Raw genomic sequence first — 25,620 nt, forward strand, 5'->3', positions numbered from 1 at the left:
ATGCATCCAATATTCAGTCTTTGATAACTCATTCCTAAATCATAAACAACTCAAATAACCCATCACCTGAGTCCCTGTCCCAAGCATTTGCATACTGGTCCACGCAGTAAGACTGGAATGATAGATTATTCAAAAACAAACAGAAATGCACCATGCCTCTACAAAGGAACTCATCAGATTCTGTGCCACATCATATTACAGCAGTGGATGAATCACAGAACCAGCAGCTGAATGCATTGTGGTGAGACACCACCTCAGAGTAAAATTCAGTTCTACACAAGATTTGCAATTATACGAGTGGGCTTATTCACCTCCGTGATGCAGAATGATTGGAGGCCTCTCTGGTCAATGTTGTTTCATTCCCTTCATCATTCCAGGGCAATGTTTTATTGTTATATGAGGCGATGAAGACTGCTGAGGTATGTCCATGTCCCTGTGGGAGACACAGCTATGTTTTATGGGAGGCCCTTGGCAATAATTTCCAATGATGACTATTAATACTAGACACTTAATTGATTTCAGCAGAATAACTCATATGACTCAGTATAAGAAAATATGTAAAATACAAAGCCTGTGGATGACAGAGCCAATGTTGAAAGACATTTAAATATTAGCTGTATTTTATTTCACATTTTGTACATTTGAATAAATAAAGACAAAAATGCAGTTCTGAAAAGACTAGGAAATGTAGCACACTAAAACCAAGCTGGAACGTATGCACACTGGGTGAGAAATGAGAAATTCTTTGGTTACTGGTAAGACATTGGTGCTGCTATAGTTAGCAGAGAAATAAAAGAAGAAGAAAATAATTGGTTGAGTATTTTCTGTAAAGTGAGAATGTGGGAGTGACAGCCTGGTCAGACGGTCAGGGGTGTTCTTGGGTTATCATGGAGGTTTCCTTATCTGTGTCTGACATTTTGGTTAACTTTAGGCAAGCATTAAAGAGCCACCTTGTGTCAGGGGTTTTATCACATTTTAAAAGTTGGAAAGAGTTCGATTCTTATGGGGGATTTTAGTGCTTTTAACCCAAAATTGCTATATAAAAAAAGTTTAATCCTAGCTTTAGAGTTGGAAAATCCTTGATTTTAACAGGGTATCTAGGGGAGACCAGGGCTAGTTGTTAAAAACAGCTTTGACGTTTTATCACAATAAACCCAGTATGGGGTAAGTTGTGACAGTGGAACCTGCGTAGACTTTTCGGTTAAGTTAAATCTAAAAAGCGACAGAGTAAAAGGAAATGAAGTAAAATGTCAAGTAATTGTTTAAAAACTAAATTATATAAATGTACAGAATTTAAAACATGTGACAACTTGCCCCCAATACGATTTTTTAAGTAAACTACTCTGAGTAACGTTACACCGTTCAAATCTAACGTTACATACCTGCATTATGTAACTGTCTTGTAAATATATGCATGTTTTTTGTGCTCACTTGTTTGCCCAACAGCTATGGGAAAAATCTTATTAAACCGAATATTAAGCTTGGCAATTCACCAAAATATTATTCATTTGGGTTTTGAGCACATCTGTGTAATGGCTTTTTAACTCATAACTCTACGGAGATTTAGTCCCTTTAAAAATCATGTATCAACACCAGCCTTGTTGAAAAGAGAGATGATCGTATTACTGGTCACTTTTGAATCGGTGTTGTGACGTTTTCGTATCTTATTGGTGACCACGGTCAACTGCAACGGTATTGACCAATAGAAACGTAGAACAGCACCAGACGCGCGAAGATCTAAAAACTACGGAAGTGTTATTACGGAAATGCTGTTTACGTTGTACGTTGCTATGTTGTTGTTCAAGTTGTTATAATTACAAGTGTGTTGAGATAGCACGTTGTTAATACGTTTTTATATTATTATATTAATTATACTTGGATCAAAAAACTTAGAGCAACGACATCTGCCGTTTGCTGCAGTTTAATGGGTAAGTTCATTACTATTGTTGACAACAAAAAGAGGAGTGTAAATGCTGAATTAATTTAATAATTTGATTGCGTCTTTTTTCTGCTATTGTAAAGGAATATGAATATTTATATAATAAGAAAAGTAATTTAGTCCTGTATTGTTAATAAGAACTGTAAAAACGTACAGGTGAGTTGTCCAGTTAAGGGGGTTTGTTTACATTTTAATATCCGTGTCGTGTGTATTTGTGCGTGTGTGTGTGAATATATCTATATATCTATATCTATATATATATATATATAGATATATAGATATAGATAAATTGTGTATAACGTAACACCAATGTAGTTATTGTAACTAATTTTATTTTACTCTGCTTGTAATATCAGAACAATATAATAAAACACTCAACACTTGAGAAGACCAGCGAATCTCGCATTTGATTCAGTGAACTACAAAGGCTGTTAGGATGGATGATATCTATACTTTGCAGCAGGAAGTGGGACGAGGCAGCTATGGAGTGGTCTTCAAGGGACGTGTGACAGAGACTGGGTGGTGGGGCGAGAGGGGCGACACGGTGGCCATTAAACGTCTACCATGTTGTAACCCAGAGAGTATAGAGCTTTACCTGCAGGAACTGTGGGCTATGAGAATCACAGCACGAAACCATCCCAATGTCATCGCTCTATACAACTGCCTCTTACAGACTGGACCTAGAACACTGCAACCCCTGAAATCAGGGAGGCTTCCTTTGGATTTAGTGGAGAGTGCTCTCAAAGGAAGAGTGGTGGACAAAGACACAAAAACCCAATTGAAGAATCCCTCCAGGTCAAAGAGGAGGCTGATGTCCACAGAAGAGGTTCCCCGGCGCTGCTTTGCCCTTTGGTTGGTGATGGAGTACTGTGAAGGAGGGGATTTGAGCCAGTACATCCTATCCAGGCCGCCAGATGCTGAGTGCAACTATGCAGTGGTTCAACAACTCGGCAGTGCCATTGCATTCCTGCACAGGCATGGAATAGTGCACCGTGATATAAAGCCAGATAATGTTCTTGTCCGTCTTACTAAAACAGGACTGGTCATGAAGGTACAAAAAGGATGCAATCTATTCTAAATAAATATTTTTATATCAAATTATGCTTTTACTGCAGTGTTACAAGCATGTACATCTAAGAAACAATAATATTGGTTAAAATGCTAATGGATTATGGAGTCAAACTAAGTGCAGTTGTCATGGGACCGAATCCGATTTGCATTTGTACAAGCTTTCATGTTGTTTTTGAAATGGTCTATACTGCTTTCAGAGCCACATTGTCTTTTTTTTCTACCCCTTTCCCTTTTTATTTGATTTGTATTAGTCTGGAGGCATGGAAAATGTTCCACTATTAACTTGGCTGTGACAAATAACAAAGCATTACAAAAGTACTTTTGAACTTCTATTTGCATGATAGACAAAGCCTTTGGTATTGCCCTACAACATGAGTCACAATTCATGGTTTGAAGCACCCAGAGAACATTTTATGCGATGGATGATAAGAAAATGTGTTTGGATTATTGCTGGTGCACCCGTAAACCAGATAATGTTTTTTCTCAAAAAAATTTTTTTTTGTATGATCAGGATATGTGCCTGAACATTTTGAGCCTATTCTGTAAATCAATACAAATACCAGCAAAACAGTCACTATAGACAAAGCTTGAAATGGATTGTCTTAAAATCCATTCTTCTAAAGTTTCAAATAATGAGTTTTTACATTTCATTGCACGTAGAGACAATCAATGTAGTGTGCTTTGAAGCGACAGATGAATTGTGCTCTAAATGTGTACCATTCAAAAAATTAGGCATAGCACACAGTGGATAGTGAGTTGCCCTGGGCTTATCTTGAATTAGAGTTATCAGTTGTTAAAATAAATGCTTTTGTAGTTTCCAACATTTTCCAGCTTTGTCAATAATATTATACTAGATTTTAAGGTTGTTGTTGTTGTTTTTTTTGAAGAAAAAAACATGAATAGCCCGAGTCCCTTGTTCATTGAAACTGTCCTATGAAGTGAAGAAATTATTTGAATATATATATGGTTTTGTAGATTTGTTAATTTGAAATATTTTATTATTTTAATACTATTTAATATTTAACTAAATACATTTAACAGTTATTAATTAAATATAAATATGAAAAAAATTAAAATATGTTTCACTCCCCATATCTAAAAGGTGGTCCTATTTAACTACTTCTTTATGTCTTGCAGGTGGCAGACTTTGGCCTCAGTAAGATGGTGGACAACCCTACTGATGGTGTCCAGAGTAGACTGGCTCTTTCCTCTACCTGTGGCTCAGAGTTCTATATGGCTCCAGAAGTTTGGGCAGGTCGTAGTTATACAGCCCAGGCTGACATCTTCTCTCTGGGTGTGCTTTTCTGGGCTGTGCTGGAGAGAATCACATTCCTAGAGGATGGCACCAATCAAGAACAACTGGGTTAGTTTTTTTCCCGGGGGGGGATTTACTTTGGCTCATTTGGCAATACCCATTTAATGTTTTTAATGTTTTCATCTTTGTTATTTAATCAGTCTAGGTCCATGATGCATGTATTGTTATGATTAAAATTAAAGAGGAACTTGTATCTGGAGTAAATTAGGTCTTATGATGGGTTTGAAGATTAATATAAAACCCACCATCTTGTGATTGTCACAGCTACTTCACAGAAACGAGAATAAAATTAGGTACAGGAATAGTACACCTGACAATTTTCAGAGCCTCGCTTTACTAGCATTCGGAGGCAGGTGGCTATTTCGGTTTCTCTTCTTACTGGTTACCTCATCCAGACTTCACTTTATACCGCTGTGAAAGCTTTGTTGTTAAGCATTTGACAGTAGTTCATTATCTTAATGCATAAAAGCTCAGATAAACTAAAGTGGTCTGAGGATGCAGGTTTTGGATGGAGTGCATAAGCTATTCAAGCAGTCCTCAGTAATTACTCGAACCCAGCGACTTTCTGCGCTGCTAGCAGGAGTACAGAAAGGTCAGATGTCGCAGCTTATTTATATAAGGGCAATTAACATCCTTCCACCCATTAACCTCTCTGTGGTGGGTTTGCCTTGAAGTTTTGTGAATAATAATGAGTTTGTGCCAGGCATGTGCTTTGAAGAAATGCACTGGATTGTTTTTATTGCCGCTTTTTAGTGTTGTTGAACTAATGGTGCAAATTCAAATGCACCAATTAGGAGATCAAAGGAAACTCCTCATACAGGAATGAATGAACAAAGGACCGGTTTCACAAAATGCTTCAAAATTGATTAAGCATAACATCTGTTTCCTGTTTATTCCATGGTGTTCTAGGTGCATATGTAATGCGCGGCCGCTGGCTCATCCCGTTAGGTGAGGCTCTGTGTCAGAATCCCGACCTGCAGTTAATCATCCCTATGAGGGCACGACGTGCTCCGCCACTGCCGCCACCTCCAAACCCTGCTATGTGTGAGCTGCTGATGGACATGCTAGATTGTGACCCTGACATCCGGCCTACGGCAGACCAGTTGGAGAAGAGGGTCCAGCGTGCCATGGAGGTCCACTGATCTCAGAGCAGCATACTAACAACCAGTCTCCTTTATACACTAAAAAACTTGAAGATAAAGCCAAAAAAAGATGAAATTGAGATTTATAGATTTGTGTTATTTGTTTGAATTTTCATTTAGTCCCGTGTGTCTGTTACTGTGTGATGCTTTATGATTTATAATATAATTAGTATATAGGGCTGCATGATACACATACAAATATCACAAATTAATAAACTGCTATATGCATTTAATGACTTGCGATAATGGAATGATTTTAATACTTCTAAAAGTTGCCACTCTTAAAGCATTATCATACAGCCTTCAATATTGTGCAGCCCTATTAGTGTAACTAAGCTTTATTTTTCTTATTATATATAAGCAATTTTAGGTATTTGAGAAGTCAACGAAAGAACAATATAAAATAAGTAAAACAATACAATACTGTGTTGAAAAACTTATTTTCCCAGTCCAAGCTTGCTTTATCTGTAGAATTTGTAACACAGCTTTCATGCTTATAAGAATAGCCAGTCAGAATCGGTTATAGTTGTGTTGTCAGACGCAGCAAGACACGAGAAACTGAGCATTCAGAATGGTCACACCACAAATCGCCACCTTGAAGCGACAGTGTAATTATAGAAAGTCAAAATGACTGAAACCTTTGAAGTTTCATAGCTGGTGGCGCATGTTCAATATCAAGATTGGAGGGGAAATTATTTTGTTTCCTGTAATGTGTATCTGTGAAAAATGGCACAAGTATCAATCATTCAGATCGCCTGTTTTCCACTGACAGAATTGTCATGGTTTCTGTGGCTTTACTGGCCAGTCTCGTAGATGGTTTTGTCTTTACAGGATGCTTCAGATAGTTTTCTGGTTGGGGAAAGCGCTCCATCTTCCACAGGAAATTAAAGTCCTCATTGTGATGGATATAAATGATATTTGGCTCAATTTGTTGTTCAATACCTCTCAGGTCTAGAAAATGAAAAACTTCTCTAACACTAAATCAGCTGATTTTGAAAAAAAAAAAAATATATTTTTTTTTACAGATCTCTGTGATCAAGACAAAGAGCAGTTAATTGCGGTGTTGAGCTGATGGAGGCCAATAATAATGCCAAAGTTGAATATTAATGACTTGCGAGAGTGTTCAAGGGTTTCAAAACCTTACAGCCTCACCGGCAATAACATAAAGCATCTGAGAATCCTTCTAAGTGGATCTCATCTGTGACTGTGACATTTCCATCTCTAGAGACACCTTGCCCTTTTCCCTCACGCTTCGCTGGTTTGCAAATGAAACGCTGCGATGCCTCATCTTGACCTCGGTGGCGAAATATGCACATTATCTAAACACAGCACTCGTTCATTCCCTGAGGTCATCATTTCGGCTACATCAGTATTATTCTGCATTGGTAAGACTTTAAAGGAATCATGACAGTTATGAGCCAGTGTAATTAACGCAACTTGTTCTGGGATTGTCTCGTTAGAACTTGCTGAGATTTAGTGAAAGCTGGTGATTAGTGTGTCGGATGACAGTTTGATGTTCACTGTTCATCGTATTAATGATGAGGTTATTAAGCCATTAAAGTCCTAACAAAAGTATGTGCCTGGAAATTACGAATTATGTTAAATCATCACTTTATTGTGGGGTGGTGGCAAAGCAACATCTTGCCATTTATTGGAAGCCATTTCTCTAAAGACAATCCTCTTACAAGTGTGATCTGACTGAACTTAGCTTTAAAGGGTGGTCGGTCATCATTCGCCTGACACCTAGACTCACAGACAGAGATAGCGATTTAATCTGGTATTGCGATGTCAAATGAAGCAATAAAAACCCATCAGCGGACATATCATGAGGTCTCCTGCAGAAGAGCTCTCGCCACACCGCACGACATTTCTCAGAAATTGGTGGTGTGGTGACAGACACTAAAACGCAGCGGAGTAGTTCCAGTGAACTTTTCATTCTGTCAAAAATAGAAGCAATTGGATTTCAATCATCTTGGCTATAGTTTTTCATATCTGAGCCAGACAGGAGAGTGCTGCAGATGATTTCTTATCCATTAATTTCTTTGAATGTTCAGTGATGGCTGTATTGTCTATTCGACTCCATCCAAATCGTCTGCCTTTGTGCCAACATGCGATTTATTACAATGTACAATCATGTGGTTACTGAAATCCTGGATAAATGTCTTTAACAATAAAAAAAAGACCAGATTCATTCATGCACAGCCAAGAAAACATGAAAATGCAATCAATCCATCTTCAAAATTAACAGAACAGGAAAAAATGGTGGATTAATCAAATGTGCCAAGCGGCAAGCATATTATTTTCCCCTCCCAAATCCAAAAGAAAACTATGCGCATTTATAATGGGATAACTCAAAGCCTCTACAGTTTTTTTCCCCCCTCCATTATGGCCAATGTTGTCAGTAGAAACCAAAAATAATGAGTGTTATCCCAGAGAAGTAAATGCACTGGCAAGTATGCTAAGGCCAAGGGAGAATGGTGTATTTTTCTAGCAAGCACGGATACTTGCATCATAGTCTTCATAAGAGAACTACCGAATACTCTCTTTGGCTGGCATGTAACAGAATAGTGCAGTCTGCTTTGGTTTGACCACACACATGCACTATTTAGTCCTTATGCCCAGTCCAATTATAGGTGGGGTGTAAAGATCCCCTTAAAGACAGTGTCCTGCATGCCACACAATATTCTCTATGGAGTCCTCTCTGCTTCAGTAAAGGTTTTTCACCATATATGGCCCCTCCAGTTCATAACCCATTTTTCTGTAGTAATTCCTTGTTCCAACACCTGAACCAAAAACAAAACAAAACATGAACAATGACAAAAAATTCACATTTACAGTAGAAAATAATCTTTTTTCAATAATACGTGCTCTAATGGAGGCACCCTGGGGAATTGTCATTTGGACCAAAAACATGCAAATTTGAGAAAATGACAAAAACAATAAATTAATCAAAAGTTCAACATTATAAGATATGTTTTTTGAGCACCAAATCATCATATTAGAATAATTTCTGAAGAATCATGTGACACTGAAGACTAAGAACATCTGCTAAGAATATAGCTTTGTAGGGTGCCCCTAAGGTGACTTGGTCGGTTTATTTAGTTTTGCCATGGCCACGACATAATAACTCGTGGGAACGTGATTATATGTTGTGGCCACAAGATATTAATTCATGGGAACGTCATATTAACTCATGGGAACATCATATTATGTCATGGCCACAAGATAATTTTGTTGAGGTAAGGACATCCTTATGTCGTGGCCTCGAGATGTTATGTTGAGGGAACAAAATCCATTTCTCGTGGCCACGAGTTTAATGCGTAAATGCGTGACCATAGCAACCCAGGATTATCAGAGATGTATTCATTAATATTTAATTTAGAATTACAAAATTATTATATTATAGAAAATATTAAATTATAAAATTATTATATTAACCGTATGCCTTGGCTACTGGATTTTTTTTACGTGTGATAATCAGCATTCAAATGAAGTTTATCATGAATAAATGTTACATAAAGTGCATAATATAAGAAAAAAATGTTATCCACCCTACAGTTTTGTCCATTAACTGATCGTCTTTTCCGTAATATTTTTGTATATTATTATTGTTATTAGATAATTCTTATTGGTTTTATTTTATATGAATTTATATTCCTTTTTTCTTTTTTTAGTTTTTTTGCTTCATTTCGATCTCTATACTTGATGTTCTGAATACTTTTGTAAATAATAACCTACTGTAAATTCTCGAAATGCAAATCAAGCTTTGATTATGCTGACTGCAATTTTTGCTGGAATGCATTTTAAATGCAACATATTTCATTTTATTTCGGCTAATTAATAGACCACAATTATAAATACAATAGTGTTTTGTTGAGGAATTAATCATTCACATAGTTTCATTTGTTAATTAAAACAAAACACACTCATTTATCATCATATCACGTCATAACTTTATAGGCATAATTGTCAGATAAATGATAAATGAGGCTGTTGTGTTTTCATTTACAAATTAAACTATGTTTTGTGCCAGGGCTATAAGCAAGTTTCTGATGTGGCTATAGCCAAAGTCAAGCACCGCCCTAGCGCCGCCACTGGCACGTAATAATATAATACAATACAATCATTTAATAATAAAAATATTTTCTATAATAAATAATATAATATTTTCTTAATTCAAAATAAAATATTGATGAATACATCTCTGATAATCCCGGTTTGCTATGGTCACGCAGGTTTGTTTATTCATTTAACTCGTGGCCATAAGAAATGGATGTTGTTCCCTCAACAGAACATCTCAAGGCCACAAAATAAGGATGTCTTACCTTGACAAAATTATCTTGTGGCCACGGCATAATATGACATTCCCACAAGTTAATATGAAGTTCCCACAAATTAATATCTATTGGCCACGACATATTATCACGTTCCCATGAGTTATTATGTTGATGCCACGACAAAACTAAATAAACCCACCATGTCCTCTCCCAGGCACCGTAGCTTTGCCATCACAGGAATTCATTAAAAAAATATTAAAACAGAAAACGGTTATTTTAAATTGTAAAAATCAATATACATCTTGATATTAATACATTAGCTCTGACTGAACGAAAAAAGAATCACCCTTTTTAGTCATTTAAGAGGAAACATAATACCAACCAATGCTGCCATGCAGATTCAAAATATTTAAAGCAAGAAAACAACACTGTATTTCCAACACATTCTATAGTTGTATGCAAGTACAAAAGTTTTATTAAAAACGCATTAAAGCGTCAGAGCCAGAATAATATGAATACAGATTTTCATTTATTTTCCAATTGCTGTTATCTCCATCCAGCAGCTGATTTGGGCAGTTGCATGTCAACATTTTTTATTCATTCTTTTCTAGCCAGGGCAAGAGAAGAACCAACAAAATGAATGTGCCATTCCGTTAACGCTGAGAATATTTTTGATACCTGAGATAACAGCCAATTTGCTTGAGCCGTGCTCATCCCTGGCTATCCTCTCGGCCTCCTCCATCAACATCATCCCAAAACCCTACAAATGCACACAAGGAGAAAAAGAACATTAGAATGTGCGGTCAGTGAGACTATGTCAAACAGATGACAAGACAAAAGCCTCAAATAAAAATTTAATATTAAAATGTACACATTTATCGCCATTCATTTTGAATTTAACAATTATTAATGACAAATCATGTGTTTGTCATTTTTCCAAGTGACAAGTAAAGTTACTTTGCCTTGTTTTACTGGCAGAAATAAGGTGTCTACCTGATGCTGAAACTTGCTGGGGTCTCGGCTGCTGACAGGGACCACGCTTCCGTAGACATGCAGCTCCCGAACAATGGAAACGCCACCCTTCAACTCGGGCCGGAAGGACTGTGGTGAGCAGCGACGAAGACGCAGGAGACCAATTAAAATGTCCTGCTCGGGGTCCTCATAAGACAGGAAGGTCTCCCAGCCCCCATTAGCCACATAGTCTCTGCGGATCAGCTCGACCTAAGAGAAGCACAGAAATGATTTTCAATCGCTAACTCTACACACTTTAACAACAAGTTTCTGCTAATTGGTTACACAGAACATGAAATACCTGATATGGTCGAACTTTGTGATGAATCTCTTGTATGCCCACTTCTCTGGTTCGTACATCTCTACACTGCAGGGATCAACAGCAGCTTGTACTTAATGGCCTTGAATTCATACATCAAACGAACTAAATGATTGATAATTAAGGTTACCTCAGTGCCCATGTCTTTCATTCTGGCCAATGCCAGTTCTCTCAGATTCCCATGTTCCACCCCAGAGCTCACCAATGGCATTGGGATATCCCTGAAAGAGGCCAGAGATCATCAGCTCAGCAAAACTAAATGCTGGTCACATTAGAATGAATATAAGGCAACAGGTAAATATTTTGTTTTGGGTAAATAATTAGTTAGGGATGCATGATACATTGATACCACATTGGTTATTCATTTTAATATTTATCTCAATTGATTCATATGATTTATTTTTTTTTAATTTACTAGTATCATTTGATATTGGATATTTAATTGTTAATGCACTTTTTTTTTTACATTCAATTTAAAAGTTAATGTTTCAAAACAGCAATATTTTATTTTTTACAAATAAATGTAATCTTTAATAAATAATAAATGTAATATCTGATATCTCATAATACATCAATTTTTTACACTGTACTTTATAATGTTTTGATGCATAAACTCCCTTATTTTACTTAGTTTTTAGTATTTTATTTAAAATTCATTCTCATACAAAATAGCAAAGATTTAAATATCAGCCAAATTTCAGCCACAACATGAAAATCATTCAAAATTAGCTTTTTCTTCATGTTTGTGAGGTCAGTTTATTTGTTTAGATACTGCCTTACCTCTGTACACGATACACGCGAGTCCATGGTGGGACTAGAGCTAGAATTCGTGCAACAAGATCCACTAAGGCACTGGGAGAGTAGCTTTTATAGCGGCCCGTTTTCCACAGCTCATACAATCCAGTGCCTCGAATCACCAGTGTAGGGTAAAGTTTGAGCCCGTCTGGTCTGAATGCAGGATTCTCAAAAAACTCCTGGTGACAGAGACAAGAGTTTTAGCAGAGCAGTGCTAACATGAGACTAAGAACCAGTAATGAGTACGAGTTTGTTATTGCAACACTGATAAAGACATTAAAATCATATTCAATTACATTTTTGGGGGTAATTTTTTTTTCATTAAATATTTCATTGACATTATAAACTAAAATATCTATGATATATAGGCATAATATCAGCCATACGTCTAGACTTGTGCCGGTATTCGGTAATGAGATATATCATGGTAATGAATATGCACAATATTGTTATCGTGGGCACTTCTAAATACCGTGAATATTTATATATTACAAATTATTCCGAATTTGGAGTGCATTTTAAGAATACTATTCCCATCAACTGTTCAAAATGCACAACACCGCTGTATGCTGCTTGAAAGACTCTGTGCCCTCTGATGTAAATAAGCACGTAAGAGAAGCACATGGAGGAACACGTGAGAGATGCGCTGAATGAAAGCACATTCACTCTCTGACAACAGATGGCACTAAACTGCAGAAAATGCAGTCCTTACCCTTGAAACACCACAAATAAACCAGCTGCCCTACTTTCTAAAACATATTTGTAATGATTTAACACTTCGTAATCATCGGGAAGAAGGAGGCGGGAACCGGCGGACAATCCAATAACATTTTAATAATGCAAAATAAACACAAAACAGCGCACCAGCCCCTCACGGACGACTGGTGCACATAAAATGAAACCAAAACACAACTAAAAGCCCAGGCCTGGTCCCCCCCTGTCCTTCACTGTCGTCGCTCCAGTTTTATATCCTTCCATCTCCTCTGTGGGACTCAAGACCGGTGGTGGGTCGACAGGTGTAGCGGATTTCCCAATCACTCCACCGGCCTCCCTCGTGTTCCCACATCCCTCGGCCCCGCCCCACTCGTTACAATATTTAATAATTATAAATAGCCAATCAGATTTGTGTATTTGCTATGATGTTCATCACAGTGCCAAATACTTAAGTATTAAGTCTTAATAGGCTATTTTAATCTGGACTACAACATGACATCGAAATTGTTTGAAAGTGTTTAATTTTTTTTATAGTTAATTTACATTTTACATTAGGGCTTCATTTTTAACATTAGTTAATTCATTAGTTAACATAAACTGCCAATGAACAATTCTTCTGAACATTCATTCATCTTAGGTATTCCAATATTTAATAACACGTTGATAAAATATAAAGTTGCAACTGTATTATTTAATGAGCTAAAGTGAACTAAAACTTTTATTTTTTAACAAAGATTAATAACTTCTGTAGCAAATGTAGCTATTTCTCATTGTGAATGTTAATGGTGAACTAAAGAGATCTTATTGTAAAGTGATACCTATGGGTCTTTATAGTTCTTTTGCACTTTAATCTGTGCAAAACTTTTAACTTTATATATTTTTATGTATAACTTTATTGTATTAAAATGTTCAGTTATTTTTGTTATAAGAATTTTTTTTTAACCTAGTATATACTGTATTATGAGCATTTAGTTTAGTTTTTTTTTTTAAACTAAATTTCAATACCGTGGTAATACCGTTTACCGTGATAAAAGCATGAGCAATTAACCGCAACAGGAAACTTTGATACCGGCATTCCCCACATAAGTCACTGTGCTCTCAAATTTTTGGAATTTGCCATTGAAAAACCATTGACCACTCATAATAAAGACTTCACTTACGGTATTATAACTTTCGAAAGTATAACATAACAAATGTATATTTTATTAATATGTTTAACAGTTATCTTTTTCCAAACTGTTGTTACTAAAGAAGTCTTAAATTGAATAAAAAGCTGTAGGCATGAGTTCTTTAGACAATTCTAAGCAGAAAATAAGCATATTCATCTTATATTGAATGCTGATAAGCTTTGTACTAATTTTGTACTTGGAAAGTAATATCATTCACGTTCAAGAATTTGGTTAAACTGCTAACTAAAGTCCCATGACCTTTAACACTGAACTTGCTTACGTCTTCTACTTAATGTATAATTGTGAGGGAATCTGTTTTACCCTTGTCACTTTGAAAAGCTCAGGGGTCACGGAGCACACTCAGAAACATAACCATTACAATCAAAGAGACAATGTCAGTGGTCATTAAATTGGTACTGTCCTGCTTCCTGACACACAAGTGAATCATCGAACTGGACACTGGTGCGTTTAAACTAAACTCTAAATAGCACAAACAAACAAAAATAGTTGCCTTTAACAGACATATTGAAATGACGGATTATTTGAGTCATGACTAGTTATGCGCTTTGAGCTTCTCCTTACTCTAAGAGTCAAATGAAGTCTTTGTGTGATATATTTACGCTGAGTGTTATTTTGTATGTAGGGAGGGGAGCCTGCAAACAGTCTGATAAGTGTGCAGTGAGAGTCGGACGAGTCAGTAATGGGATTCCATTATCACTGAGCCACGCTCCTTTCCACCGCACACTCGTCCTGAGATAGCGCCGACAGGTTCCCGTCTCAAAGTGGGGGAGGCGTGACGGAGAGCGAGAGAGCAAATACCGAAGAGGGAGGGAAAGAAGAGAGCACGAGCATCACAGAAAGCAGGTTAGGTGAGATAAACCGGCCGAGCACTGCTGGTGGGTGACACAGGTGAGGTTGTGTGGGCACACGGCGGCGGAGGAGGAGAGCTGATAGCGGTGGGGTCAGAGACCACCTTCCACAGCCATTAATCTCCCTCTCTCCCGCTCTGACATACTGCCTTCTAATGGCTCTCTATCACAGAGATATCACAACAGGTATGTGAAAGACGAATTAATATACACTCAAACATATGTGTGAAAAGGATTCCAATAACGCGCGGATGGAATTAATAGGTGGAATGGTAAAGCAATGAGCCGATTATCGTCAAAACCATGCTTTGAGTAGGTGCTTATTACTGAAATTAAAAAAGCAACAGCATTGTCAGGAATATGAAGGAAAGGAATATGAAGAAAAACAAAATGGCAGGCACTTTGTTCTGATGAACACACTGAATATTATATTGCAAGTTCTAGTTCTAGTAATGACTAGAACATGAAAATAACGGATTGTGCTTAAATATCAGTCATTTTCACTTAACAGTCATAACATGGTGATTAATCATTTTATCCGTGTTAGAATAATCTTGGAAATGTATCATTTAACCACCATAACATAATAATAATTAATAATCTTATCAGTATTAGCCAGAATTTTAATATTGGTAATTTAATGATTAATGTCCAAAGTAAAAATAATTAACTGTGTTAGGCAAAATTTTAATAGCAGTCATTTATCATTTAACAGCCATAACATTTTATCTGTGTTAGAATAATATCAGAAATGTATTAATTTAACCACCATAACATGATAATTACTCATCTTATCAGTATTAGCCAGAATTTTAATTTCTGTAATTTAACGATTAACCTCCAACATAAAAATAACTAACCGTCTTATCAGCATCAGGCAGAATTTTTATAGTGGTAACTTTTTGATTATTGGCCACACCATGATTTGTAATATCGGCCATTTAACATTATAACAATTAATTGTATTACCGGTATCAGCAAGAACTAAAATATTGGTGCATTCCTATACTAAAGCCACAAAAAAAAATTATGTCAATAAAATAATTGTTGAGCACAATCTTTGACCCTTTATTGGCAATTTTCCTGAACTTTGATTAAAAAAAAAAAAAAAAAAAAGTTTATTTCACGATTCAGAAAACTGGTAAAAGAATCACACTGGTTACATTTTATTTAATCAGAATTCATGCCTCCAAATGCTATTTTTTTTGGTACAAGAAACACTGGCTAACATTAATAAGGAGCCCAAAAAAAAAATCACAAAAGTGTAAAAAAGGGAATATGGTTTGTACCTTTAGCCTCTAATTGCAATATTACAATTACAAATTGTACAAATAAAGAGTAAAAAGGTATTGCTGTCCAAATATTTTGGAGCTGGCTGTTGATGGCAGCAGTGTGGAGGCAGTAAGAGCCTCCCAGGGGGAAATGAGGTAGGTGTAATGTGTGCTTGGTACAACAATGTAAAAATCTAAGCAAAGACTTCCGAGACTCTAGAGACTGGATGAATGCAATAAAAAGTTAATGGTTCTTTTTTTACAGTTAAGTGGCATTTATGTGACTGTTAATGCAAAATATTATTTATATAATTGCACTCAGTTAATCATGATGTTTCTTATGCAACATTAACGTCATTCACTTCATTCTAGGCTCTTCTGTTCTCCTAATGGGAAATAATCACCCGCTTTAAAATCGCTAAACTCCCAAGATCGTACACTGACAGTGCTCGCTTAAGACATCAAAGAAACCTGTTGGCACCTGGATTGCTCCCGGTTGGTGTTTAATACAGTCTTTCAGAGAGAAGCACTTTGAATGGGTTCCAGAGCACAGTCACTGATTGGATCTCCATGCTTCGGTAATGAAACCCACCATAATGAATGCTCTATTCACTTCACATAATGAAGCCCCTGATAATGCGAACCAATGCGTCACAGCTGGACATTGACAGAGGCCATAAAAGAGCAGCCTGCCATGACACAACACTCCCCACTTCATTTACATTTATCCATCATTCCTGCTATGTAACAATTAGCTACTGCACCCGATAAAAGTGGATTTCTCCTCAGGATAGAAATGTTAAGTCTTTTTCTGTAGTGTACATCTCATGTGTACAACCAATTTAGTCTCTCCGCATTGTAACCTAGGGCTGTGTGTGATATGGGAAACTTTTTTCATTTTTGCTATTTATTGTTTATTCAAACTTTTCTAAAGGAGCGATATTTGATTTCACATTTCTTGTCCTAATACTTCTGTGAAGCCTGCTCGATGACGACTGTGGCTCAGTAGTTTCTGATACTTTGAGTGTCAAAGTAAATAGAGCACCCGAAAGTAATATGGAAATTTTGGATATCCCAAAAGCCATTTCACAGAAATGTTGATTAATTGAAGTCCTTAGTTGATGAAAATGACATTTTGAAAACCACCTGCGTAACCCGTGAGGTACACAGAGATAAACCTTTGCATTTAAATAACCCTCTGCAGTTGTCTCTCAGCTCCTCAGTTCATTTACATTAAAAGAACTTACAGAATAAACAGTTGTACGTTTGAGAACCTTAAATTACAAAGCACTACTTCCCATAATCTCCTTGAAGCTTATGCATGAGTCTTATTTGAAGTAATCCAAAAATGATTATTCAGTTAGCACTTTTGAAAGTGTTTAAGAATGAAAATTGTGTCATTACTTCCTCACCTGCATGACTAATTTTATTCAAGCAAACACCAAAGGAAACATTTGGCAGAAATTGAAAAAGTTGTAGTTGAAGTTGAAAAAAACAACAACACTCTTCACTGAAAATCTCATAAATATGCCATGGTTAGTAATACACACAAAAAAAAACAGTGATGCTTGACATCAAACCTGCTGTGACGTGTCTCTCTGCGCCTTTTTAAAATACACACTACCATTAAAAAAAAGTTTGGGAAAGAAATCTTTTAACCTCTCCAATGCTGCATTTTTTTGGACCAAAAATACAGTAAAAACTTTAACATTGTAAAATATTACAATTTAAAACAACTTTTTCCTAGTTGCCTAAATAACTGTTACATGATCCTTCAAAAATCATTCTTATATGCTGATTTGGGCAAAAAGAAACATTTGTTATTATCAATGTTGAAAACTGTTATGCTGCCTAATATTATTATTAATATTGGAAACCATGATACTTTTTTTCAGGGTTCTTTGATGAAGAGAAAAATAGATTTTTTTCTGTAACATAAATATCTTCATTATCACTTTGGTCAATTTAAAGGTGACATATCATGAAAATCTAATTTTCTAGGTTTTAAGTGCTATAATCAGGTCCCCGGTGCATCTTCCAACCAAGGAAACGGTGGTTTAGGGTTTAAAACCCATGATTTCAGCACGATAAACATGATAATCAACCAAAACAGATGTTTTTTTAAGGGGCGGGGAGCAGCAGCTCATTTGCATTTAAAGAGACATGCACAAAAAACAATGTTTTTCTGCTTCCACTCAAAATAGGCATTTTCAAAATAAATTAATAAATTATCTGTTGGCTATTTTGTTCTGAAACTCCACAGACACATTCTGGGGACACCGGAGACATATTACATATTGTAAAAAGGGACATAATATGTCTCCTTTAATACATTCTTAAAAAAAAAAAATTCATACTAACTCTATGCTGGAAGTGTGGACGTGCTAATGGAAGTGTATATGAATGTAAATGACTTCTAAGACTTTCTACTTTAGTAGTGTTTCTAAACACCCCACAAAAGAAAGTCATACAGGTTTAGAATAACATGAAGGAAAAAGTTGTAAGAGGACAAAATGTTCATTCTTATGTGAACTATTGATGTATTGTACACCAAACAATTTTGACTAGTAAAAGAGTAATACTACCAAAATATAAAATGACTCCATGATTGCACTCATTTTCACATTGTGTTAGGTGAATGCAGTAGAATTGCACTGATCCATAAAGTACTTACTAGAAACTGCTCGACATCTCTTTCCATACCGACATTGGGTAAGTCTGGCATCATGTGGGCTACAACTTTAAAACCAGCATCCTTAGACAGGTGGAAAGATTCACACACAGCCCGAACGGTATGTCCTCTGGAAAAAGTTAGTAAGTTCCGTAACATAGTACATAAGTTCAATATAACCATGCCCAAGATACATGCAGTTACTAAAGAAATATCATCATTAGTTTTGTAAGACAAAACATAAATGACCAAAACAAGTTTTAAATGGTCATATGGCTGTATATTTTAATCAATCATGTTTTTAACAAGGTCATTTAAATTCAGCACAGCACTTACAACTACACCAAAGAGAATAAGTATAGATTAATTAGCATAGTTGATAAGTCTACTAATTCCTCAAAGGGATTCCTAAATGACACATAATCAATCGAGTAAACTGAAATTACCAACATGAGCTAAAATCTGTTGGAACAAAATGACTCACTGAAAGTCTTAACACTGATGTTACACTAATAGTATCCCTGGATCAACTTTATCCAATACTAAACACTCATCTTCTAGTCTGTGGCATGTCCAATATTATAAATGCAACAAACTCTGACCTGTTGGTATCACGAGCCACATCCTCATAAACACTCTGTACGCCGATCTCTAGTCTGGTGCAACCGTAGGCCAGCATATCACTCAAGTGTCTCTTCAGGCAATAGTCTGGTCTGGTCTCAATCGTGATGCCGACACATTTGGTGTTACTGCGTTCAGAGTATCTGGGGAAAAGAATATCAGCTCAGAAATTCTGATATTATTTTATATATGCATGTATTCATTCTTTAAAAAAAAAAAAAAAAAGAAATTAATAGAGAAACATTAAATTGTTCAAAAGTGACAGTAAAGAAATCAAAAATGCTACAAAAGATTTCAATTTCAAATAAATGCTGTTCTTTTAAATTTTCTTTTCATCAAAGAATCCTAAAGAAAATGTATCATGGTTTCCACAAAAACATTAAGCAGGATCTGTTTTCAGCATTGATAATAAGAAGAAATGTTTCTTGAGCACTAAATAATTTCTGAAGAATCACGTGAAACAGAAAAAAAATGTATGACTGATCTACAAAATGAACAAAAACAAACAAAAACTGTTTTTTAAACTTCTGAATAAAATGGAAAATCTTCCTTTTACGGTTTCTGAAGATGATATGAAAACTATTTTACGACTGAACTGGTTTCAATTGGCCAATTGTATTGGTTTGCATCAATTTAATAATAATTCTGAAATGCATGGTTTTTGGCTTCCTGTCATGCCTGACATTGGTCTGAAGTTTTAATGGACATTTAATAGCCCCAAAACTCTTTCTGTCCATTTAGCTCCTGGTTCTATCCCTAGATTTCAAACAATGTAGTTATGAAACCAACAGAGCATTTCTCATTTGTACTTATTCTCTTTATATCCCCCTCCCTCCCTCCCTCCCTCCCTCCCACACACACACACACACACACACACACATATCATCTGCCGAGATAAGCAATGGGCCTGAAATCGAACTGTTGTCTCCTCCATCTCTGGCTGATTAGCCGCCGGAACAATTATGGCAATCGTGTCATCTTAACAAACCTGCTGATAAGCTGTGGTGTGCCGACAATCCTGTGGATCTCTGTCTACGTGCGCACACACACACATACACACACTCTCTCTATCTCTTATGAAGAAAATAAATAACAAAAAAATCACTGCAATAAACTAGCAGCGCCCTGTAGTGGCAGTCTATCCACATCCTGCTATCATCCCTTTTGCCTTTCATTCTAACTTCAAAACTTTAGCTTTCCTCAGGGAGCTGATGTCATCAGGGTGGTCAGCAGCATTTGAGTCACCACTTGTTCAAATCTGACGCAAAGCCTTTGAGAAAAGATATCAGATCTTATCAGAAACTTAAAAAGATATAATTTTTTCAGTTTTGCTGGATAAGTTAGTTGCACAGAAATCACATACGTCACCTTTATACATATTTAGACAGACATAGACTAATGGTCAAAGTGAAAAGACGGCTTTTATTTGCTTGGTTAGCCATTAATGTGCAAGATAATTTCGGCTAAACTGTTAAATTACATATTAGGAGATTGACAAATAACACTCTTTATCTTGTCGTCATCATTTAAGCAAAGAGCCCAAATGCCACATTCTGTCTTATTGTTCTGTGACTAGGCAGAAAGCAGAGCCAGTGCAGCTGCTCTGATAGTGGAAGACTGGTCCAGAAGCCTCCCAATACTGACACACTACCAAATTTGCTCACCATGAGGTTTTTGGCACTGTGCTTTAACTGATCCAAGGCCTGCATTTGTTCATTTTGCTTATACCGATTTATATTATCCAAAAACAAAAACACTGGCCCCAAGTCAGAGCTTATTAACTAGTGATTTTCCCTAGACACACATAAGACAACACAGCTGCTCCATCCCCTATGCTTTTATCTAACACTTGCACTTTAATTCCTGCACTAATTGATTGATCTTGGATCAGTTGTGTAATGGGCTGAAGACAAGTACATTTATGTGTAATTACTTCTGAAGAGTAGGCATTCATGATTTACTAGTCACATCAGTCATTGGTCAATATTAAGTAGTTGTTGTTTTTTTTAATCTATATTGGTTGATATTGTATATATTAGCCAATACTGCATATTTATAACCTTTTATTACATTTAGACTACCTTTTTAATCATGAAATGCTCACTAATAATTTATTAACACTGTTAAATGCACCCATTTATAACCAAGAAATATTATATTTCTGATTTATGTTGCTGATTTATATTAATTATATATATATAGATATATATATATATATATATATATATATATATATATATACACACACACACACACACACACACACACACACACACACACACACACACAGAGTTATAATATAATATTTAAATATATTGCAATTTTGTGGAGCCTAAATTTATTTGAATAAAAAAAAAATAATTAAAAACTTAATTTCAAGCAACATTTGACATTTGTTTTTATGATTTTATCTTTTGAATTTTTTTATCCACCTTATTTTTCCTATAAGAGTGGGCCTACAGGATTTACCGGCATCAATTGCTCTCAGCTATTTTTAACTGTAATAAACAGCTTGTTTTGCGGTTTAATATAGCAAACTGGTGTGTCGTACCATATCATTTTAATGTGTTATCTTAATTATGAACACACTGGTTTGCAGTTTTACTGTTTACTGCACTTTGTTATTCTTGTTATTTCCCTACTGCAGCTAATGAACCAGAAATCTCACACATTCACAGAAAACAGCTTATATGAAGTCTGTAATAAATGTAATAACTGAAGTCAATAACTGTGAAGTTGTGTTGAAAAATAAGTTGGAATTTCATTCACTGCATGTCATACTCCGCATGGTTGTGTGAGACCAGTAAAATTTAAGTGACGCCTAAATTCACTTAATATTAGTTTTTTGCGTTGTATTTTTAATTTAATTAAAATAGCAGAGAATGTTCAATACATGTTTTAGGAATGTCAGGGCCAATAAATTTTTTTTTAACTGATCATTATCAGCTCTCCTGAGCCCGATCCTTATTTTATGACACTTGTCATGCTGCTTTTATGCAGCAGGAGTTGGTATGCACTTTTAAGTGGGTTTGCAAACAGCCATTAAAAGGAAAAGAAAAGGCTCAAATGTGCATGTTTGACACGTGAGGAAAAAGTGAGGTTTGTTCTAGCCTGTTATACACGTTAGAGCTTCCGTGTTCAGTATATTTGAAGTGCACTTTTGTAACAATCATTCATTCATTTATCGTATACTTTTATCTGCCATCTGAGACATCTTTGATATAACTAATATGTTTTAACACACATATATGCGCTTGTCTTTGTAAGAAATAGTTATTTCTTAGTTATATAGTTATAGGCAATTTCTTTTATGTATCATCAAATGTTGCTTGAAATTATGTTTTAATTCATATATGTATATGTGTGGTACTAAGGATGTTGTCACCAACAGGTGATAGACTGTTCCTGGCACTATGAAATTTGTGCCACAAAACTTATAATTAAGGGTGGCCTGATTCTATCAGTCAAGTTTATCATGGGGCGTTGGTACCTGACAGCTTCAGTGACATTGTTGGACGTGTGTCCTGACAGCGCGTCGTGGAGGTTACGGATGAAATAGTCCCTGTACTCCTCTGGCAGAGCCATGAATGTGCCTCCCATCACAATAAACTCCACTTTATCCACGCTGTGACCCAGCTGTTTGAGCTAGATGTGCAAACACAGCAGCATAAAGACATTAACACCATCCAACGAGTGGAAAAGCTGAGAGGATCATCAACCGTGCAGATGTATATCGTAAAATCAAAACCATTAAGTAGCTTATGATCCCTTAAGATTTTTACTGTACAATGCCAAAAATGCAGCTCATGAATATGTATAGTGAAGATGACTCACCTGTTCTACTCGGTGCCTAGTCTGGAGGAAAGGATCATATCGTGCACGGATGGCTCTCATTGACGTGGGCTGTGTAAGAGGGGGAATAGACGATCAAAATGAAGCATACAGCATAACATCAGTGCAAAACTCATAAAAAAGAACATTTGTGACAGCATTGCTTTAGGATACAGAAGGATAATTACCTCATATCCCGTGTAAGACTGTGTGGAATATTCAAAATCCGAGTCCGGACCCCCTGGGCAGTAGCTGTTTGAGCAAATGAAAACAAACACACCACATAAACATCAAAACTAAGACCAGTCTTATCACTATATTTTGCTCATAAAAGTTTACCCATCAACTGATACTGTAAAAGGTTATTGGTGTCGTTCTTTACGGTGAATAGCTTGTGTTGAAGAATTACTCATTTGTAAGTCATTTTGTATTAAAGCACAGACTGAATGAATAAATGTATGCTATTGTTCAAAAGGTTAGGGATTGGTCCAAAATTCTAATGTATTAAAAGGAATCTCTTTGATCGAAATATACAGTAAAAATATAGTAGAACAGAAATACTGTGAAATATTATTACAATTATTTACAATCTCTATTTCAATACATTTACATGCACAGTACTTTTCAATACAAATGTAATTTATTTATGATAGCAAAGCTTCAGTTTTCAGTGTCACATGATCCTTCAGAACTCATTCTAATATGCCGATTTGGTACTTAAGAGTTTGTTAATATTATTAGTGGTGAAAACAGGTGTGCTGATTAATGTTTGTGGAATCTCTGATAAAAACAACAACTTTTGAACGGTAGTGTAACAGAACAATGAAACAGAAATACAAGGACGCATTATTTAAGTCGTACTCACACGCAGATGTTGCCTGTAAAACTGATGTGTGGGCAGCGGTGAGGCTTACACATCACAGCGACAACTGCAATCTACAAAGAAATATGAAATCAAACTCTGTGCAGCCGTTTCATTTCTACATTATGGTATCTTTACATCACACTAATACAAATAGCGAAGGGGCAACATGCCATCCTTACCCCACTGGCAGTCCGAATGGGTTTGGCCTTCAGTTTGGGCACCAAGGCTCTTCTGTAGTGAGGTGGCACTGCAGCAATGATGTCCACCAGCCGTGGCTGTGCTGAGAGACCATATTTGGCTGATGTCTTCGTCTTGACTCTATAAAAACATTAGCTGTCTTAGTTTACCGTCATCCAGTGAGAAAACAGCTCCAGAAACTTTAAAAATGCACTGACTTGTTAAGGTTAATATCTTTTCCCTGTTCGTGGGCCTCAACCAACTGCTTGATGACATCTGCAATTGTCATCATCATCAGTTCTGCACGGCTCAAGTCACCTGAAGTGGACACAGAGATTTAACCAGACAGATAATGTTAGAGAAACATTAGTAACTAGCTACCTTCCTGAACGCTTCTATAACAACAACAAAAAAAATTAAGTATTATTTTACAAGACTTTGTTGACTTTCTGTCACATTGCCATTTAAACAGTGACAAACATTTACGAAACTGCTTGTGTTAAGAAATCAATTATAACATTTCCTTACATGTGATGTTAAGCATACAAACAAAATGCTTTCAACATCTAACAGAAAACGTAGCAGTGAATACTTACTCTTCTTTTTCGGCTTTCCCATTTTGTTAAAAAGCTACAAATAATCCAGAACTCTTATACAATAAACACTGAAATTTGCACTTAGTTATTTGCTTGAACTACGAATTAAAATGTCAACATCATTGAACATGCTACACTCTTCCGTAAAGCGATTTGCGTGACGTGTGTCGTAAAGCAACACATGTAAGTACAGTTATCGTAAAGCTGTCACGCACTCTCAGCAGCTCTGCAGTGCACTGGAGGACCTCTAGTGTTCAGACAGAAAATCTCTGTGCTAGAGACATTTTGTCTCATAGGGTTATTGTCTAATACAAATCCCTCACATTAAGTGATATAGAAATTATATTGTAAGAAAATACCGTGAGAGATTGTTATGAGCGCCATAAAAGGACTACTGTAACAGAGTATCGTCAATGTTTCAAAGCTGCCTCTGGCCATCAACTAGTACGTCTAATACGTACGTTTTTATACAGTCTATGGTCTAATATCTGATATCTGATTCTCTAACATGTACTAAATTATAATAATTGCTGTGCGGTCTTTTGAAGGTATATATATTTAATCCATTGCACTATATTTTCACTGTTTTCTTTTTATGTAAAATCATTTTCTAACTGTTTTTAAATTCATTTAAAGTAATGTTTTAATAATTTTAAAAGTTTTAAAATTGCTTGTTTTATTTTTGTTATTATTTTTCTTCATGATTATTTTACTTTCTTTTATGTAAAGCACTTTGAATTACCATTGTGTACGAAATGTGCTATATAAATAAACTTGCCTTGCCTTGCCATATCTGACTGCTGTAGTAACTCGCTATATTTAGGATGATCTAGGCCTAGGGATTTGTTTCTACAGCTGTATAAAAATTCTACGTTAGCTGTATCATATTAACATGCAATAATAATAATAATGCTATTAGTACAAATAAAAAAAATATATTAGTTATAATTAAAAAAAAAACATGCTA

General features: G+C 35.9%; 2 protein-coding genes across 2 annotated transcripts; one reads left to right on the plus strand and one right to left on the minus strand.

Annotated features, from left to right (window-relative positions):
- The first annotated feature begins 1,740 nt into the window (after positions 1 to 1,740).
- si:ch211-63o20.7 (Serine/threonine-protein kinase pdik1l-B-like) lies at positions 1,741 to 5,683 on the plus strand. The gene is made up of 4 exons (XM_059512513.1): positions 1,741 to 1,928; positions 2,296 to 2,990; positions 4,148 to 4,373; positions 5,235 to 5,683. The coding sequence occupies exons 2-4, from the start codon at positions 2,376 to 2,378 to the stop codon at positions 5,465 to 5,467; spliced, it is 1,074 nt and encodes a 357-aa protein (XP_059368496.1). The 5' UTR covers positions 1,741 to 1,928; positions 2,296 to 2,375; the 3' UTR covers positions 5,468 to 5,683.
- A 1,378-nt stretch (positions 5,684 to 7,061) lies between these two features.
- On the minus strand, positions 7,062 to 24,828 carry elp3 (elongator acetyltransferase complex subunit 3). The gene is made up of 15 exons (XM_059512514.1): positions 24,654 to 24,828; positions 24,276 to 24,375; positions 24,060 to 24,198; positions 23,881 to 23,951; positions 23,204 to 23,267; positions 23,019 to 23,087; positions 22,675 to 22,829; positions 19,166 to 19,327; positions 18,567 to 18,693; positions 11,855 to 12,048; positions 11,205 to 11,295; positions 11,057 to 11,122; positions 10,738 to 10,965; positions 10,423 to 10,504; positions 7,062 to 8,250 (listed from the first exon to the last, which is right to left on the minus strand). Exons 1-15 carry the CDS (start codon positions 24,673 to 24,675, stop codon positions 8,174 to 8,176), a joined length of 1,647 nt encoding a protein of 548 aa, XP_059368497.1. The 5' UTR covers positions 24,676 to 24,828; the 3' UTR covers positions 7,062 to 8,173.
- Positions 24,829 to 25,620: the final 792 nt, after the last annotated feature.

This window comes from Carassius carassius, chromosome 27, assembly GCF_963082965.1.
Source record: "Carassius carassius chromosome 27, fCarCar2.1, whole genome shotgun sequence".
NCBI lineage: Eukaryota > Metazoa > Chordata > Actinopteri > Cypriniformes > Cyprinidae > Carassius > Carassius carassius.